This window comes from Cotesia typhae, unplaced genomic scaffold (genome assembly GCF_013202065.1).
Source record: "Cotesia typhae breed Kobodo isofemale line unplaced genomic scaffold, CoteBio_Ctyphae scaffold_58, whole genome shotgun sequence".
NCBI lineage: Eukaryota > Metazoa > Arthropoda > Insecta > Hymenoptera > Braconidae > Cotesia > Cotesia typhae.
Genome location: NW_027423778.1, coordinates 1,777,388 through 1,796,282, shown reverse-complemented (window position 1 = coordinate 1,796,282; position 18,895 = coordinate 1,777,388). Strand labels below are relative to the sequence as shown.

Here is an 18,895-nt window from a genome sequence, read left to right as displayed (position 1 = left end):
CCATCAGACCGAAAGGGAGATGAATAAAAAAATTTTACTATTCATTTTTAATCATCATAATTAACTTTTTTTATAATAAAAGGTTCAATTTCGACCGGACCCAGAAAAAATGATCCAAAAATTTTATTTTTTATTGTTGATCATCAAAACTAATTAAAAAAACAAATGAGGCCCTAGACTCAACTGGACCCAAACAAACGGATAAATAATTTTTATTACTTATTTATTTTGCAGGAAATTATTTTTGAAAACGATAAAAATGCCCTAGACTCGACCAGACCCGAAATAAAATAAATTGAAAATCTTTGTTTTTCTATTTTTAATCAGCAAAATTATTTTCCTTTGAAAAAGGGCCTGATCTCGACTGGAGCAAGAAAAATAATTGAAAAGTTTTATAATGAATTTTTAATCAACAAAATTTTTTAAAAAAAGAAAATAGGCCCCAGACTTAACTGGACCCAAACAAACGGAAAGAAAACTTTTATTCCTGTTTTTTTTTGTTGGGAATTATTTTTCGAAACAAAAAAAATTGCCCAAGACTCGACCGGACCCGAAAAAAGATAAATCGAAAAATTTTATTTCTAAATATTAATTAACTAAATTATTAAGAAAAAAAAAAAATAGACCCAAGACGCAGCAGGACCCAAATAAACGGATAGAAATTTTTTATTACTTGATCACCAAGATTAATTTTCCTTGAAAAGAAAGGCCCAATCTCAAACAGACTTCGAATAACTGATTGAAAAATTTTATTATCAATTATTAATTAACAACATTATTCTTAAAAAAATTAATAGGCCCCAGACTCAATCGGACCCAAACAAACGGATCGAAAACTTTTATTTCCCATTCATTTTGCTAGGAATTATTTTTAAAAACGAAAAAAATGCCCAAGACTCGACCAGAGCCAAGAATAGAAGAATGCAAAAAAATTTATTTTCTCTTTTCAATAACAAACAAAAATTTATTGAACAAAAATCAGCCTAATCTTGACAAGACGATAAAAAACTGATTGAAAAAATTTATTATCAATTATTAATTGACAAAATTATTTCAAAAAAGAAAATAGGCCCCAGACTCAACCGGACCAAAACGAACAGATAGAAAATTTTTATTACTTATTTCTTATGCTCGGAATAATTTTTGAAAACAGAAGGAATTGCCCAAGACTCAACCGGACCCAACCAAACGGATGGAAAACTTTCATTTCTCATTTATTTTGCTGGGAATTATTCTGTAAAATAATTTTTCAATTAATCGTCAGGTAAAATGTCAAAAAATAAATTAAAACAAACATTGAACTCAAGTCCCAATAATTTTGATATTTTAATTAAAATTATTTTTTAATTAATTGACAGGTAAAATGTCAAATAAGGAATTGAAAAAAAAATCGCTCTCGAGTCCTGATAATTTTGATATTTTTATTAAAATTATTTATCAGTTAATTAACAGGTAAAATGTCAACTAATAAATTAAAAAAAAATTGAACTCAAGTCCGAATAATTTTGATATTTTAATTGAAATTATTTATCAGTTAATTGACAGGTAAAATGTAAAAAAATATACTAAAAAAAAAATCGCTCTCGAGTCCTGATAATTTTGATATTATTATTAAAATTATTAATCACTTAATCAACAAGCGAAATGTCAAATGATAAATTAAAAAAAAATTGAACTCAAGTCCGAATAATTTTGATATTTTTAATAGAATTATCTATCAGTGAATTAACAGGTAGAATGTCAAATTATAAATTAAGAAAAAAATTGAACTCAAGTCCGAATAATTTTGATATTTTTATTAGAATTATCTATCAGTGAATTAACAGGTAGAGTGTCAAATTATAAATTAAGAAAAAAATTGAACTCAAGTCCGAATAATTTTGATATTTTTATTAGAATTATCTATCGGTGAATTAACAGGTAGAATGTCAAATTATAAATTAAGAAAAAAATTGAACTCAAGTCCGAACAATTTTGATATTTTTATAAAAATTATTTTTTAATTAATTGACAGGTAAATAAATAATAAATTAAAAAAAAATTGAACTCAGGTCCTGATAATTTTGATATTTTAATTAAAGTTGTTTATCAATCAATTGACTGTTAAAATCCTGAATAATAAATTAAAAATAAATCGCACTCATGTTCTCATAATTTTGATCTTATAATTGAAATAAATTTCTAATGAATTGACGGGTAAAATCCCAAGTATCAAATTAAGTAGTAATCGCACCCAAGCCCTGATAATTTTGATATTTTAATTTAAATTATTTATCACTTAATTGATAGGTAAAATGTCAAATGATAAATTAACAAAACATTGAATTCAAGTCCTTATAATTTTGATATTTCAATTTAAATATTCTTTTTATTCACTGACAGGTAAAATGTCGAAGAAAATATGAAAAAGAAATGGCATTCACGTTTTAGTAATTTTGATATTTTAGTTTCCCTTTTTCTTAGCAAAGAAATCATTTCAAAAAAATCTACAGGTGTTTCGGCAGTTCAAGGATAACTTTACTTTAATGTTATTAGTTTGCATTCACATCATTACACTTTACTCCTTTTATTAAGCAATTAAGATTCCAGTTGAATCTTAGCCTTTTTTTTTTTTGTATTTGAAAATAATCCCCAGCAAAATAAATGAGAATTAAAAATTTACTCTCCGTTTCTGTGGGTCTGGTTAAATCTTGGGCCTTTTTATTTTTTTATTAAATTTTTCGAATAAAAATAAAAATTAAAATTTTTTCCTCTGTCTTAGAGTACCCGGTTAGCTTTAATTCAGCGTTACAACGCCTCCAATAATGCTGCGATACACGGACACACACTCATACATTAAGCCGTCCGCTTGCGACCTCATACATCCACTCATTCACACTTACGTACTCGGCTCATAGCGTCACAATCCCCTCTCATGCTCGGCTTTGTGTGAGCGAGTAAGCTGCTATTGCAGCATCTCACTCTCGCGTCTCCTCTACTTCCCCGCTCATTTTCATTTCTCGAATAGCGCGCTTCTGATTGGCTATCGTTTTTAATTCATAACTCAAATTCTATGGCCCAAAAAAATTTTTGGCTCAGGAACTTTCGATTCAGTATTTTTTTCTCTATCGACCCCAACAATTACTCCCGCCACTTCAGAGACACCCTGTATAAGTCTATATATGATCAGATCTGATTATATGTGGGTCCATATATAATTAGATGTGATTATACTTGGTTAACGTATGATAATTATACATAGGTTCATGCATAGTCAGAGATGAGCAAAAATTTTTTTGGATATCACTTAAAGTGCAAAATGATGTTTAACATTACGCTTAAATAGTTATAAAATAAAAAATTTATTGCACTTCCTATAGGATGTCTTGGTTTGCCCTGCTACTGTTTAATAATAAAATCATTATTTGAATAAATATGTTATTATAATGAGATTCGGTGAAATAAACAAATCAAGAGTTTTAAAATAGATTATAAAATTAATTTTTATATTATTTTTATGATAAATTGATTTAATACGTTATATACTGCATAGAATCATTAATAATTATACAAAAAAGAAAATTTCTAAATAAAGTAACTTCATTACGTCAAAATTCAACTCTAAAATCGAAAACCTACTCGAATTAATGGCCACAACTGTATATATCATTTTTTTATTTTATGTTTTTATAATAATTAAATGTATTTATTGATGTTCAGTTTAACATGTCTTCCTATAGTCGTCAATAACTGACGATAATTATCGGATCAATCTTCTTTGACAATGACTATAGGGTATTTCTATTTACTTTTAATTTAAGCAAAGTCTTCTTTGAACTCTTGTATTATTTAAACGCTATAAAACATTACGATGATGTATTCTTTTTATAGTTATTTACTTATTTGTTAATTAAAAACTATAAATTGACGACAGAGTATAATTATTTTTATGAATTTGTGGTGTGAGGTTTAGTCTAATGCCTGATATTTTGGCATACATAACCGCAAATGACTCATATTTTATAAATTCCCAAAAATAAATACCTTCATAGAAATAAACATTAATAAAAATGGTATATTTAGATAGTAAAATTCTAAAATTAAAAAAATATAATACATTAGAAAATTAAAATAAAATATGATAATATTTTATTGTTAAATAGCAATTAAATAAAATTCCATAACTAAATTATAATCCGAAAAAATCAAGCGACAGTATAACTATTAATTATCGTAATGATTACCATGACTAGTAGTGTAGTTTACAATCATAATTAATCAGCGTAAAAGAAGAATTAATCACAGAAAAATTCCCTTGCGTGTGTATAACTTGGAAGCAATTACCTGGGCGAACACGGGAGTCCAGATTTTAAAATTAAGCTTTCATTATCATTATTAATTACAATTACAATTTCTCAGTATCAGAGATATTAAAAAATATCTAATTTTATTATAATAGCAAATAATACCATAGTAATTAACGGCGTTAGTTATGATTAATAAATTAATTCCACGTATCACTCATAAAGAATTTCCTTGTGCCGTGATTTTTCTCATGGGCACAGGATTTAAGATTTAAAAAAAAAAGTTAGTAAATTTTCTAGCGCCTTCTATAAAAATAACCCGTGCGCACGCGTCAAAGCACGAGAGCACGGAATGGCACGGGAGTACGGGAATATGGGAGTACATGGCACGGGAATACGGTGGCACGGGTTTGCCAAAGTTTCGGAGCATTTGATAATTTACCCCGTGCGCACGCGCGAAAGCACGGGAGCACGGGTTGGTCAGATTTCAGAGCATTTGGCAATTTACCCGTGCGCATGCGCCGAAATCGGGTAAAATGACCATTTCCCCCGTGCTCCGTGCCAGCACGGGTAAGTGCAAATACCCAGACAGCAAGCAAGTCAGAAAGATTTCTGGAAGATGTCTTTTTAAAGACGTCTATAAGACGTCTAACTATGACGTCTTAACGATCTCATTTTTCAGAACTCTCAACCAAGAAATCTTCGAGAAGTCTTTTTTCTGACTTCGTAAGATGTCAAAATTATGAACTCTTTAGGAAGTCTTTTTTCTGAGGTTTAAAATGTTAAATTTGGCGCATGCGCATGGTGGTACAACATGCAAATTTTTTTCGCTTTATTATTTTTCTTACATAACCTACAAAACATATGTTTATTTACATTCCTCACAGTAGTGCGGAATCTGCAGCTTATCTTTAACTAATTATTTATATAAAGTCGATATAATTTTTTATAAATTAAATACGTACTGAGATTGTGTGATTGTATTATACGTATAATCTTAGTTAAAAATAAAAACATACTTGATCAATGTCAATATCAGTTAAGTTATATATTCTATTGGGAGACTTACTGATATTGGATAATTATCCAATGATTTGAATCATCCCTTTATTTTTCAGGTAACGTATAAATAAATTTTTTTAATCAATATAGATGTGATTTCTAATTTTTAATTCATTAAAAATATTTTTGAGCAGGATGTCTTACAGAAAACGATTTCAAGAGTTATCTAAAAGCCAGAAAAATCGACGATTAAAAAGACGCTGTCAACAATCAATTTTAGAGACTGTTTCATGTGCAAAAAATTTGATTAATGTTCACTCAAGTGACAGTGATCCAGACAGTAATAATGATAAAGAAGTGATGAACGATAATGATCATAGTTGTGATGATTCTAATTTTAAATCCGCTGAACCAAATACTGCTGAAATTGCTGATATTGTTAATTGTAATAACACAAATAATAATAATAGTTATGGTGATAATAATAATACTACTACTACTACTACTACTACTACTACTACTACTAGTACTACTACTACTACTACTACTGCTACTACTAATAATAATAATAATATTGATATTAATGTCTTAGAACCGATTCCCAGAAATATTGAAAAATTAACTTTAAACCAAGAGCTATCTCACTGGAAATGTCAGTTTAATATCACTCAAGCAGCATCAAGTAACTTACTAAGTATTCTTCGAAACGTAAAATCAACAGAAGATTTAAAAAATCTTCCACTAGATAGTCGTACGTTATTAAATACTCCTAAAAATACCACTGTTCGCTCTGTTCCTCCTGGAGAGTATTTCCATTATGGGTTGGAAAAAGGATTAATTAATCAACTGAAAGTTATCGATATCAGTCAGTTCAAAGACGTTATTCAGATCAACGTGCACATTGATGGCTTGCCAATATCGAAAAGCTCGACAAGCCAACTTTATCCAATATTAGCAGAAATTTATCCAAAAGTTGCTGTACCTTTTGTTGTTGGTTTATATCATGGTCTAAGTAAACCAGATGACTGTAATGAATTTCTCATGGATTTTATCGAAGAGTACAAAATTTTACAAGCTACAGGTTTCCAACATTATTGTCACAAATTCAAAGTAGTTATTAGGGCTTTAATTTGCGATGCACCTGCAAGATCTTTTGTTACACTTACAAAAGGCCATGGTGGTTATTACGGCTGTGGTAAATGTATTCAAGAGGGTGAATACAATGATCATCGGATGTTATTTCTTGACATGAATTCACCATTACGTACAGATTCAAATTTTGTTGATCGAATTAATAAACATCATCACTTAGGAAAATCAAAATTAGAAGAATGTGGTATTGGTATGGTGTCTCAGTTTCCAGTGGATTACATGCATTGTGTTTGTCTGGGAGTATCAAAAAAATACTCAATATGTGGATAAAAGGATGGCGTGTAAATGAGAAAAAATTACTGAAATTATCTCATAGAATGACTAAAGAAATTTCAACCTATCTAAGTCTTATCAGTAATTGGATACCCTCTGAGTTTGTGCGAAAAACAAGAAAATTGGACGAATTAGATCGGTGGAAAGCGACTGAATTGCGATTGTTCTTATTATATGTCGGTCCTATTGCTTTACAACTGCATTTACCTAGTAAATATCTCTATCATTATAATTGTCTTCACTGTGCAATAAGAATATTATGTAATGAAAAAGATTGCATTAAAAATAATGAATGTGCGAAAAAATTGTTGAGACATTTCGTTTCCGAGGGTATAAAATTATATGGAAAAAATTTTGTTATATTCAATATTCATAATTTAATACATTTACCGGATGATGTGATTAAATTTGGTCCTTTGGATTTGTTTAGTGCTTTTAGTTTTGAAAGCTTCTTGTCTTTTGTTAAAAATCTTCTAAAAAAGGTGATAAACCTTTACAACAACTTCATAATCGTCTTGACGAACGGGCAAATTGTGGTTATCAATCAAAAGTAAACATAAATCTAATCAAACCGGAACTATTGCAATATAATGCTAAAAATCTATTGATATAAAAGCTTCCTCGTATAATATTATTAATTATGGAAAGTTTAAACTTTCAGCTAATACGAACTGTGATAAATTTTGTTATATTAATAATTATGATGTGTTTCGTGTCGATAATATTTGCTTAATTGATAACGAGATTACATTACAAGGTCACAGATTATTAAACCCAGAGAGCATAAAAATTATCCACTCGATAGCAAGTTACTTCATATAGTCATCGGTAATGAATGGTCAAATCGTTTAAGTATTAAGGCAACCGAAGTCTTGAAGAAAGCTGTTTGCTTACCTTTTAAGAAATCTTTTTATTTTTTTCCACTTATCCATTCAAATATATAAAATGTACATTAAAAGATGAACGAGCTTTTTTTTTTAGTGTAAGGCGTAATGTTAATAAAATTTTATCAAATTATTGTAATGAAAAATTCGCTGATTTATTTAAATTGTAATTACCCGCCCGTTTTCTTATCTTACAAAACAGAAGCAGCGCTGCTTGTAAATTCAATCGATATACTTATACATGCAATCGTGGGTTAATATGTATGTATACACACTAGCGCATACGTAAAGCCTAATCAATACTTGTTACTGCTTATTTTTGTATACTCTTGTGATATAAAGATAATATTTTAATAACAAAGTTTTATATCTACGATTATAGTAAGCTTACTTAATTATTTATTTACTAAAAGTTTTAAATTGTAATAAGCTTGATTTCATATATATGATAAAAGTAATTAATGATGTATGTGTATTTGGCAATTACAAAAATAACCTTACTTTATTCAGACAATTGTTATATGACTTCCAACATTTGCAGATGCAACTAATAAGTAGTTGAATGATTCAATAAACGAAAAAATAACTATACAAATTTTATAATCAAGTATTCTTTAAGTTAAATAATTAATTTTTTTTGTTTATCAAAAATAACTTCGTTCGATATTTTTACTTGCAAAAAATAACTTATTCGAAAAACGACCATTTTCTTTATTTACAAATTCTATCTTAATATAAAACTTATTGACACAGCTTATAAATAATTACAAATTCTGATCTTAATCATTTTTATTATCTTGATTCAAACTTTAATTAAAATAAAATTTTATTTTTTGGTTAGATGTTTTTTGTTGTTTTTTACGATACTTGGTGTTCAACCGTACCAGAATCTTGGTTGAATAAAAAATGTCAAACTTTGAAATGGCCACCCAAAAGTGAAAATCCGACGACTGCTGCAATAAAGCAAAATAATCCTAAAAAAAGCTGGGCGACGATCCAATATTCCAGACTACTTGGACCCTTTCGTAAGTATAATATTCTGTTATTACATTAAATTGATTACAATTGTAAATATTTCAAAAGATTTTTCGTTTATACAAATAGAAAATTATTTAGGTGTATCTTTTTTATGCACTATTGAAATCTTTTTAACTCGTTTAAATTTTTTCTTTTGCTTTTAATAAGTTTATTTTATTTACAGAAACTTATGATATAGCTAGATCAGTAGAGATTGCTGCCGTCGACCTGTCAACTAGTGATGAAACAGCCTTCTCAAAACTCCAAGATGGCAAATTATTAGATAGAAAGCGTAATCGCAAACCTCCAGTACGTTATCGCAAAGAAAATTCAAGTGATATACCATCTAGTGATGATGATGGTAGTGAATTTCAACCAGATGTTACTGATACTATATCAAGAGATGTATTCGCATATGATACAACTCAAAATTTAGATGATGGAAATCTAATTGAGACACAGGAGTTAGACTATGGCAATTTTTTTAATGATCACCCCGATCACTCTTCTAAGCGAGAGACAAAAAAATAACTATTAGAAAAAGTGAAATTATACCTAACCTTATTAGGAGCTATGTACCTCAACGTTCAGATGAAAAAATAGGTACTCTAGCAGCTACGAAAACCATTAAAGTGGCAAAAGACATAAATGAGAATAATGTTGAATCAACTACTACCGCTAAGTCTACTATTCAAGTTTCAAGTCGGGAAACTAGTCCTATAAATCAACTATTTCCAACTCCTGTTTCTAATGAACAAGTAACTAAGAAAGTTGATGCTGAGATTCTAAACTTAGAATGTTCTCCTAATTGCTGCGGTAAATATATAAAGTTTAATTCATTATCCTTTTGTGTTCTATTTTTAATACAATGAGAATTTTTTAAAAACATTTCATTTGTAATGACCATACATTCATTATTATTAATAACTATTCAACAATAGTACTGTGTTTATTTTGTTTTATCCACAGCTGCATGTAGCTTAAAATTAAACACGATTTTACGTTTGTTAAACACGCTAATAATCAATCAAGAAAACTCCAATCTTCCTTCCGCCACTTCAAGACACTCTCTAAGTTCACAATCACCTCCAAGTTTATTGCCGAATTTTCCGCTTATTAAAATTGAACAATTAACAAACTTTAATAAGCTATTGAAAGATAATGATACTGCACGGACTCAATATGTAAATAATTATTTTAAATTGCAGCTAACTGTATATTTATTTTGATTATCTGTGACTCACAAAATTAATTATTTTTTTCTTATTTACGTCTGATGTTGTTTAAGGATCTTACAAAATATGAAATCCATATGTAACTTATTAATTTTTCTTTTGTAGATTGAAATAATTACCAAGAGGCGTGATCCAAATGCTAAAAACATACTCGTGCTGTTTTGTCATATCTTCTAACAGATGAGTTTGCTCGTCCACTTTCTTGGACTGGCCAAAAGAAAACTATTAAAGTAAAAGGAATGGCGTTTGTTGAAGTTTTGATTGGTGAGTTTATAGAACAAATTTATATTTTAATTTAAGTGTTGGGAGACATACTACGGTTTAAATCACAAACCGTTTTTAGTTATCTATTTAAGTATTTAACTCTTCTTGAATCACACTCCAAAATTTTTGAATTGCAAAATAATAATAAGTTATTAAGATAAATTAATGATATTATACAATTCGATTAGGTTTCAGTGTATATTTTCTTTTTTGTATTTACAAAAATTAATAATGAGAAATCTGATTTTTAAACCAATTAATATGGTGGAAAAAAAAAAAGAAAATAATCGATATGAAGATTATTCTGGACTTGTGTGAAAACAATACAAACAACCGACTCTTATATGTAAACTAGTAAAAAAAGTACATGATACAAATATATATCTAAAACGTTCAGTTATTTTTAAAACGCAAAATAAAAGTAGAATTGAATTTCGAAAAGATAAGATTGATTTAAGAATATGATTTATCTTTTGGTATTTATCATTTTTCTTTATTTCCAGCAACTATATCTCAGAGCAACCCTGACAGCTCAAATGGAATGATTGAATCGGCAATAAAGTCATGGTTGCAGCACAGTGGTGACCGAATCGATTATCGTGCAAAGAATCAAATGCAATAAATAATAAAATAATTTTTTTGGTATTTTATAATTATCTTATTTATATACAAGTTATAAATCGGCTGGAAGGGGAGCTACTGCAACATATGAAGCTATCAACAAAAAGTTTCAAGAATTTTTGTTGTTTATAATTTATAGCTTGTAAAATTATTATTATATTAATAATAAAAAGAATTATAATTATTTAAATTGTTATTATTACTATCCTACAAAATCGTCTGTCTGAAGTCAGAAAGAGCTCTTAATTCTGACTTCCTTGAGAACTCTTTCTTTGTAAGTTAGAAAGAACTCTTAATTCTGAATTCTGTAAGAACTCTTTTTTTCTGATCTCAGAAAAAAGAGCTCTTTGAGAATTCATTAAGAAGCTCTAATTTGCTCTTGAAGTGGCGCATCCGACGTCTTCAGGACGTCTTAGAGAATTCGTTTTGTAAATCATTAAGACGTCCAAATCTTAAATCAGACTTCTTTAAGAACTTATAAAGAGGTTATATTGTTTATTGGGTAGCCACACTCACGTGTGCAAGCTGATGTAGTTATGGATCATGTAAGTATTATTATTAGTATTATTATTTATTTATATGATTATAATAAATATTATTATTTTTTTTATGTTATAGGTTATCCATTTAGAAAATGCGTATTGTGGCCCTAACACGAAATCCAATACTGGAAACTTTCTTCGTGCAGAAATTATCATTAATAAGCAGACCATCGTAGAAAATCTGAGAGAGTTTGATGAGAAAAATTGTACAGCTGATGAGGATGAACAAACAGATTTGCAGCTAATTGGATTGGACCAAATCGAAAACTCAATTTTGCCTTGGAGATTTAGTACGTATATGATAAAATATATTGTATTTATTTCTTTTTTAATTCCACTAAATTAAAAGATAATTTTAGAATTCAGAAAAGTGTATATTATGGCTCTTTTAATGAGCTTCAAATTACAAAACTAATTTTTAAGTGGGGTCATCCATTTTAATTTTCATTTTTTTTTAACGAAATTTCGTTTGGATTTTATTGATATATATTTTTTTTAAATATATAAAAAAAATTAACAATTGAAATAAAAATGTTTTAAAAAAAAAAAAAAAATGAATCAAAAAGATCAAGAAAAGATAAAATAAAAATTTTATCCATAAACATAAGAGCTAAAATTTATTCAGACTTTTGAAAGCAAAAAAGCTGTTAGAATCTTTATTTTTTTTTTTAATTTTTTATCAATTTTAATTTTGTACATAATTTTTTTTTATTTTATTTGATGTTCATACAGAAATCTCAGGCTATGTCAAAACTAAATTTTCAATAATTAATTCTGAAAACATAAATTGGATTAAAGCATTCGTCAGTCTTACTGACGGTGAACGAAAAATTGATGTAACCATTAATTCTTATAAACCAGACCATAACATCGAAAAAGGAGATAAACTGATCTTGACAGGATCAATTAAAAATTCAAGTGAGTAAAGAACATTTCAAATTTTGAATAAAAGATATTTTTACATATATTATCGTGTGTATAAATATATATATACGAAATTCAACATATCGCGTGCCTTAAAGTGAAAGAGCATATAGTTAAGGGTTAATAGGGATTTGGGCTGAAAGGGTGTATGTCTTAAGAAAAGTACTACTTAATGGTAAAAAGGGCGCTTGAAAAAAAAGTGATTTGATAGCAAATGTTGAATAATAATTTCATAAGATAAGTCATACTAAAATAACAGCTTCATATATAAAATTTGATGTAAACAAATAAAAAATAAATCAATCAAAAATAAATTACGTAAAAATTAAGAAATCAATTTAAAATAAAAATTATGCAATTAATTAAATTATTATTTTTTGAATATATTTTCTTTTTAACTTTGAAAAATTGTATAGTTGAGGTTTTACACCACTACTACCACAAAAAAATTTTTTTAACATTTTTAAAGCTAAAATATGTTCTTGGTGAACTGACCAAAAAAAAAATTATACGCCCTTTCACCTTTAGATTACCAAAATTTCAAAGTATTAAAAATAAAAGGAAGTATAAAATTAAAGACATACGTTCTATTACCTTTGCAATTATTTTTTTTTTTAACGTGGAATGTGTCTACTACTCGATTGGCAATAAAAAAAATGAATAAAAAAAAAATAGAGATTTAAAATATTAACTATTAATTGTTTATGTTAAACAGGGAATGATGAAGTAACATTTCTTGTGGATAAAATGGGAGACCTTGAAAAAATTGACGAAGCACCTAAACCATTAAGCTGGCTTCTAAACGGTACTAAGAGAATCTATGTTAAAAACATAGAAAATCCAAGCAAACGTCTAAAATATTAGTAGTTCATAAAAACTATAATTATCATTTTTTTTCTTTTTGTTATTTAAAATAAAAATTAAATTTAAAATTGAATTAAAATTAAATGTTAGTAATAATATATTTAATATTATGAAATTTAATATTTCATAATAATATTATTATATTACTCCAATTAATAGAAAAAAAAAATAAAATTGAAAATTCGTTAAATTTATAAAATGATGAATTATCAAAATTTAAAATGATTAAAAATCGTGAATTTATTTTATTATGTTATAGTATAAAGTTAAAATTTTGTATTAAAATATTGAAAATAAAAAATTAATAAAAATAAAATAAATGTAAAAAATTTTAAGTTATTATATATAATAAATAAATGTAAAAAATTTTAAGTTATTATATATAATAAATAAATAAATAAATTATGTTATTATTATATATAATTAATAAATAAATAAATTATTAATATTTATAATTAAAATTTGCTTTATGTGAAATCTACTTCCATTTCGGCTGCCGAATGGCCTTTTTTTATAGTTTCAAACAGTACAGCGGACATCGGGGTTGCACAAATTTAAATATTGCAAAACTCAATGAAGAAAGTGTAAAAGCTACAATTTAAAATTTAATATCGAAAGAAAGTGATTAGTAGCTGTCAATAAAGTAAATAACGACTTTCTCATCTTAAAAAATTATCGTTTCAAACTATAATAAATATCATTATCGGATATAATTTATAAAATTCGCTATGTAAATTAACAAAAAAATTAACAATAAAAAAAATATTTGAAAAAAATTTCTTATTCGTTTTGTTTTTTTTTTTTTTTTTTTTTTTTTTATTTAATTTAATTTTTTTTTTTATTTTGAATTTTGCTTTTTTTTCGGAGTTTTTTTAAGGAGGTGGAGGGGGAGAAGGTTTCACATCACATTCACATTCACTCATCTTAATTAATAATTTCAACGATTGCCTTATAAATAAATTTATAAAAACGCCTATCGCCCTACCCGAGATTCGAACATCTATGTCAGTTACTGTTTTTTAAAATTGGGCAGTCGTAAATATTGAAAATTTTCTTTAGTCCAGATAAATCTCATTTCTTAGTGAATTTTTTCATACATTAATGCAATTACTTTTTATAAATTTAGATACATTTCTTAGAAAAATTAAAAGGTCAAAGTCTAATTTCAAATTTTTTTAACAAGTTTTCAAAATGATTTTATGAAATGATTTATCGAAATCATCCAAAGCTATTGTCATTGTTTTATGTTAATTCTCGGCAAATGTTAAAAGTATCTCGAATATTACTATTTTTAATTAATTTTTCCTTCTTTTTATAAAAAACATCGACATTTTTTATGTATTCTTAAATTATTTAAAAGAAAGTTTCTCTTCGATTTTGCATCTTTTTAAAATTTGAAAAACCAATTTTTTAAGTTGAGCTTATTTTGCAAACCGAAGTTTCGAAAAATGTTGAAGATTTTGGTTGAATCCCAAAATTGAAAATAAAACTACACCATCAATATAATAAAATTTGCAATGTTATGATAAATTCCAGATTCTGATGTGCTTTTAGGCACTTGTGCCGTTACACCAGCAAGACAAGGTCTACCGTTTTCGCAATCAACGATAAGTCATACGATAAGTCATACGTCAGCTATTTCTGATTTTGAAACTGAACTTTTATTGTCACTAGAAACTCCAAAAATTAATATTATGACACCTGAACTTGTCGCTGCGTTAGATCGGGCAAATGTAAGTAGCAGTAACGCTACTTATATTTTAGCTGCGGCTTTGAAGGGTGTTGAAGTTGATCTTCAAAATGTTAATTTGAGCTATAGCACTATTCATCGAAAGCGGATATTATTAAGAGAAGATATTGCTAAAGAATTAAAAAAAAATTTGAAATTAAACGATAACTACGTTGTTCATTGGGATGGTAAAATCCTCAGTGACATTGTTGGATCTGATTCCGTCGATGGACTACCCGTTGTTCTTACATCATCAGGTGAAGAACAATTGCTTGGAGTTCCAAAAATGAGTTCTGGAACTGGAATCGATCAAGCATTGGCTGTTTATTCAACACTTAACGATTGGGGTGTTAGCCGTTATGTAAAAGCAATGTGCTTTGACACCGCCGCTACAAATACAGGTAAATCTTTCTAATAATCTTAAAATATCAATTCCTTAAATTGATCCTTTTCAGATTCAAATGAAACTTCTTTGAAATAGAAACAAATCTTAATAAATTTTAAAGTACATTTTTTTTAATTTTTTAAAATTTATTTTCACTATAAAAATTTTCGTATAATGCTATTTGTTATTTTTTCAAAACAATTTTATTTTGCTGATATTTAATTTGTTGGCTTATAAAAATAAATCAGAAATAGCAATTTTTCAAAAACAAAAAATTTATGATTTCTTTAACAATTGCTTATAATATTATTCTCATACTCAGATCTGCCTTTTTTATACTGCTTTGCAATAAAAAAATATCTTTTAGACGAAAGGATGATCTTGCTGCAGAGAATTAATTTTTCAAAATTTTTCTTTAGTAATGTGGAAGAAAAATTAAAAAAAAAAAAACTAAGAAGTTTTCAACTCGAAATTTGAATTTCTGGTGAAAGAAACGGTTCATTTTACGAAAACCTTTTTTTACATTGAGAAGGTTTTGTTTTATGAAAGGATCACGCTGAAAAAATTATTAATTTTTTCAGCTATGAATTCAAACTGTATATGGCAGTTTTGACGACATATGGCAGTTTTGACGACAGATGGCTGATTTGACTTCAGTGATGAATCAACTGTATTTAACACAGTACTTAATAGTATTCTTTCGGATTATTGAAAAAAAAATCTGTGATAATATTGATTGCATACAATGGTGGCTTTGACGACACTCAAACGATACTATTAATACTAATTTATTCTTATTTCTAGTATCTATCCCTGTATATTAATGACAGCCTTTTTCTGTCATTCAATATTGTAATACTACTCAATTTCCTTAAGTAATCTTTCCATTTCTCTAACATATATACACAGATCTCTATTTATTTCCCCTTTTAAAATTATCACTAGTCTTTCTTTTGTTAATTCCCCCTCTAGTTCTCCCATCCACTTGTTTCTTGCTTGTTGCCCTTTTTCACTTAATTTTTCACTTATCTCTGCACAGTTTAATAAATGTATCAGTGTCTCCTCCTCTTTCTTGCAAATTCTGCATTCCCAATTCTTTTGTCCTTTTTTTCCACTTCTCCACAGATTTCCACATCTCGTTCTTGTCCAAACTTCTTTGTACTCACTTTTAATTTGATCTTTTTTCCAATAGCTGTTTTCACTTTCTTGTAAGATGTCTTTGTAAAACTCATTATATCTGGATTTTTCTATTAGCAAATTTTCCTTTTTTTCTAATTCTTTTTTGTATTTTTCCAGTCCCTCCTTTATTTTGTCCTCTATTTCTTCTATATTTCCTCCATCGTATATTCTCCTAATAATTTCTTCTATGCCTATCACTACTAGAAAATTCTCTACTTTTTTTCCCCACTTTGTTGGATTTTTGTTGATTATTCCCCTCATTTCTTCTTTCATGCATATCTTTGGCCATCTGTTATCTTCAAGTTTCATTATATCTACCAGGTACCTGAGAGCCCTTTCTTTTAATATATAATCTATGTGCTCTATTCCCAGTTCCCTTCTGATGATGTAAGTTGGTGTATTTCTTGCTACCCCCAGCGCCATTTTATTTACTTTGTTATATATCGCTTTAAATTATTCTGCATTTTCCCACCCCCATATTTCCACTCCATACATACATCCTGCATTTACCAGTGAATTATATAGATAGACCCTGTCTCTTGCGTTATTCCTGTCCGTCCTCTTTATTAGTCCCCAGGTAGCATTAGTAGTTGCGTTCGCCTTATTCACTAGATCGTTAACACAGAAACGATTATATATAATTCATATATAGCTATATATATTTATTCATGAATCCATTAAAAAATTTAAACAATTAGGATTCATAATATCCATGTTTATGCTATTAAATCTATCTCGAATCCACTATTTCTTTTTTTTTTTCTTTTTCATTAACATCTTCACTCAATTGAAATAAACAAATTAACATCAAATATATTAGTTATATTATTATATTACATCATTAAAAAAATTAATGGGCAACCCGTTCCCGCTCAAACGGGTAAAGCTTCAAAAAATGAATAAAAAGTGGAATAAAACTTGAGATACTTGCACTGAAACTATCAACTTCAGTAGAATAATCCAGGTTTAGTCAGGCGGCCAAAATTAAATTAGTTTGCAATTTTATAAGAATATATTTTTTACAATAACAAAACATTAGCCTAAAAGTTTGAATAATTAAGTATATATATAAATGGATACGTTATTTTTGCTCACACTCTCGTTATTATTCCATCCTTCACCGTAAGTTTGTTACGGTGATACGAAAAATCATCGTATTCCATAATTTTATTAAAAAAATATAAATATTTTCAAAATATAAATATCCAAAACTAACAATATTTCTATATTTTACATGCGGTTAAGAAAAACAATGCGATACGATTCTTAGCTCGTTCAGGATTGGTCAGTCTAACTGCCTTTCCACCTTCTAAATTTCGGGTTAATGGAAGTGTTATTTCTAATTTTTTTGAAATTATTTGATGCATTATTTAATTATACGTGATTTTCACAACTTATAATATTTCTATAGCTTATTTATTTGTACGCATTTTTATTTTGAAACTTTTGTATCGCGTATAATTTTTTAAGATTGGCGGAAATTAATACTCGATATTGCACATATGTATACATGGGGCATTACGCGCCAATTGAACTGCTTTTGAAAATTGTGATTTTTTTAAATTGGCTTTTTTCTTTTAATAGCTATAACTTTTTCAAAATTCAAGTTATTGAGACCTTTTTCAAAATTATTCGAATCTATCTTAATAATTTTTTTTTCGATTTTTGGAAACAATCGACAATTTTTTGATGATAGTAATTTTTGGTTTTTTCGATTTTTATTACATCAAATTTTGACTGTCTTTAAGATTCCAAAAATTTTTTACAGTGGTATTTTTTCGTTTACTATTATTTATTTCCAATTAGCCTAAAAATGTATTGTTAAAAATCAGACTTATTATCGAGTCGAAAAGGGGGCGTGGAGGGGATCTGTAAGTATTTGTAAGTATCTGTAAGTAATTTCCAACCCTTTTCATAACTTTCAGGGATGGCAGCGTAAAGCGCAAGCTTGTTAGTTGCAGCACCTACTAAACATGAACGTAGATATAAAAATTTATTGAGATCATCAACGTCAGTTCGTCCGTCTATTAACGTTTTGAAGGTGTTTTTGAGGGAAATCCAATTTTCAAAATTCCCGTCAAACTTAGGCAGTTGAGCAGTAGGAAGTTTTGCAAGGCTTTGTGTCCCAAAGGAGGTATTTGCCATTGTTGTGTTCATTTCAGTCGAATTGTGAGATGTATTAGCACTGTCAGTTGGAATCAAGGTCGCTAATTTATCTGCAAGGGCGTAATAATCTACTCTAACCTTTTCAGCCAGTTCCAATTCTGTAGTATCGTCAGAGTTTGATAACAAATGTTCGTCAATTAATGTATCAAATATGTCAAACATTGGTTTAATTTTTTCAAATTGCAGAGCAGCATTTGAAGGTGTTATTTCTCCTATTGTCAGTTTAGACTGTAGTCTCTGTAATTTGCCTTCTAGTAGTTTTCTTTTTTATTCCAGAGTATATTTTTGGTTATCCATATTTAAATTTAATTGTTTAATAATAAAATATAATTAAATTGATATTGTAGTCAATTAATAATTGATAGTTTTAGGTTA

General features: G+C 27.7%; 3 protein-coding genes across 5 annotated transcripts; all 3 read left to right on the top strand.

The window, feature by feature from the left end:
* The first annotated feature begins 4,967 nt into the window (after positions 1-4,967).
* LOC141537131 (uncharacterized) lies at positions 4,968-7,129 on the top strand. The gene is made up of 2 exons (XM_074257970.1): positions 4,968-5,401; positions 5,480-7,129. The coding sequence occupies exon 2, from the start codon at positions 5,481-5,483 to the stop codon at positions 6,705-6,707; it is 1,227 nt and encodes a 408-aa protein (XP_074114071.1). The 5' UTR covers positions 4,968-5,401; position 5,480; the 3' UTR covers positions 6,708-7,129.
* A 609-nt stretch (positions 7,130-7,738) lies between these two features.
* On the top strand, positions 7,739-10,915 carry LOC141537109 (uncharacterized). 2 transcript variants are annotated; one of them, XM_074257949.1, is made up of 6 exons: positions 7,739-7,975; positions 8,436-8,619; positions 8,796-9,427; positions 9,581-9,795; positions 9,952-10,110; positions 10,614-10,915. In XM_074257949.1, the coding sequence occupies exons 2-3, from the start codon at positions 8,436-8,438 to the stop codon at positions 9,140-9,142; spliced, it is 531 nt and encodes a 176-aa protein (XP_074114050.1). In that variant the 5' UTR covers positions 7,739-7,975; the 3' UTR covers positions 9,143-9,427; positions 9,581-9,795; positions 9,952-10,110; positions 10,614-10,915. The 2 variants fall into 2 exon arrangements, with proteins under 2 accessions (XP_074114050.1, XP_074114051.1); XM_074257950.1 differs by lacking the exon at positions 9,581-9,795.
* Positions 10,916-11,115: 200 nt separating this feature from the next.
* LOC141537108 (uncharacterized) lies at positions 11,116-13,292 on the top strand. 2 transcript variants are annotated; one of them, XM_074257947.1, is made up of 4 exons: positions 11,138-11,276; positions 11,350-11,563; positions 12,006-12,191; positions 12,913-13,292. In XM_074257947.1, the coding sequence occupies exons 1-4, from the start codon at positions 11,268-11,270 to the stop codon at positions 13,059-13,061; spliced, it is 558 nt and encodes a 185-aa protein (XP_074114048.1). In that variant the 5' UTR covers positions 11,138-11,267; the 3' UTR covers positions 13,062-13,292. The 2 variants fall into 2 exon arrangements, with proteins under 2 accessions (XP_074114049.1, XP_074114048.1); XM_074257948.1 differs by lacking the exon at positions 12,006-12,191 and having other exon boundaries at positions 11,116-11,276.
* Positions 13,293-18,895: the final 5,603 nt, after the last annotated feature.

What these genes read in the sequence shown, in the direction of transcription:
- LOC141537131 (XM_074257970.1), top strand. Translation starts at nt 5,481, where the DNA reads ATGTCTTACAGAAAACGATTTCAAGAGTTATCTAAAAGCCAGAAAAAT.
- LOC141537108 (XM_074257947.1), top strand. An exon ending in AATTTTGCCTTGGAGATTTA is followed by an intron (nt 11,564 to 12,005) that starts GTACGTATATGA and finishes ATGTTCATACAG; the next exon opens with AAATCTCAGGCTATGTCAAA. An exon ending in AGGATCAATTAAAAATTCAA is followed by an intron (nt 12,192 to 12,912) that starts GTGAGTAAAGAA and finishes TATGTTAAACAG; the next exon opens with GGAATGATGAAGTAACATTT.
- LOC141537109 (XM_074257950.1), top strand. Translation starts at nt 8,436, where the DNA reads ATGTTTTTTGTTGTTTTTTACGATACTTGGTGTTCAACCGTACCAGAA. An exon ending in CAGACTACTTGGACCCTTTC is followed by an intron (nt 8,620 to 8,795) that starts GTAAGTATAATA and finishes TTTTATTTACAG; the next exon opens with AAACTTATGATATAGCTAGA.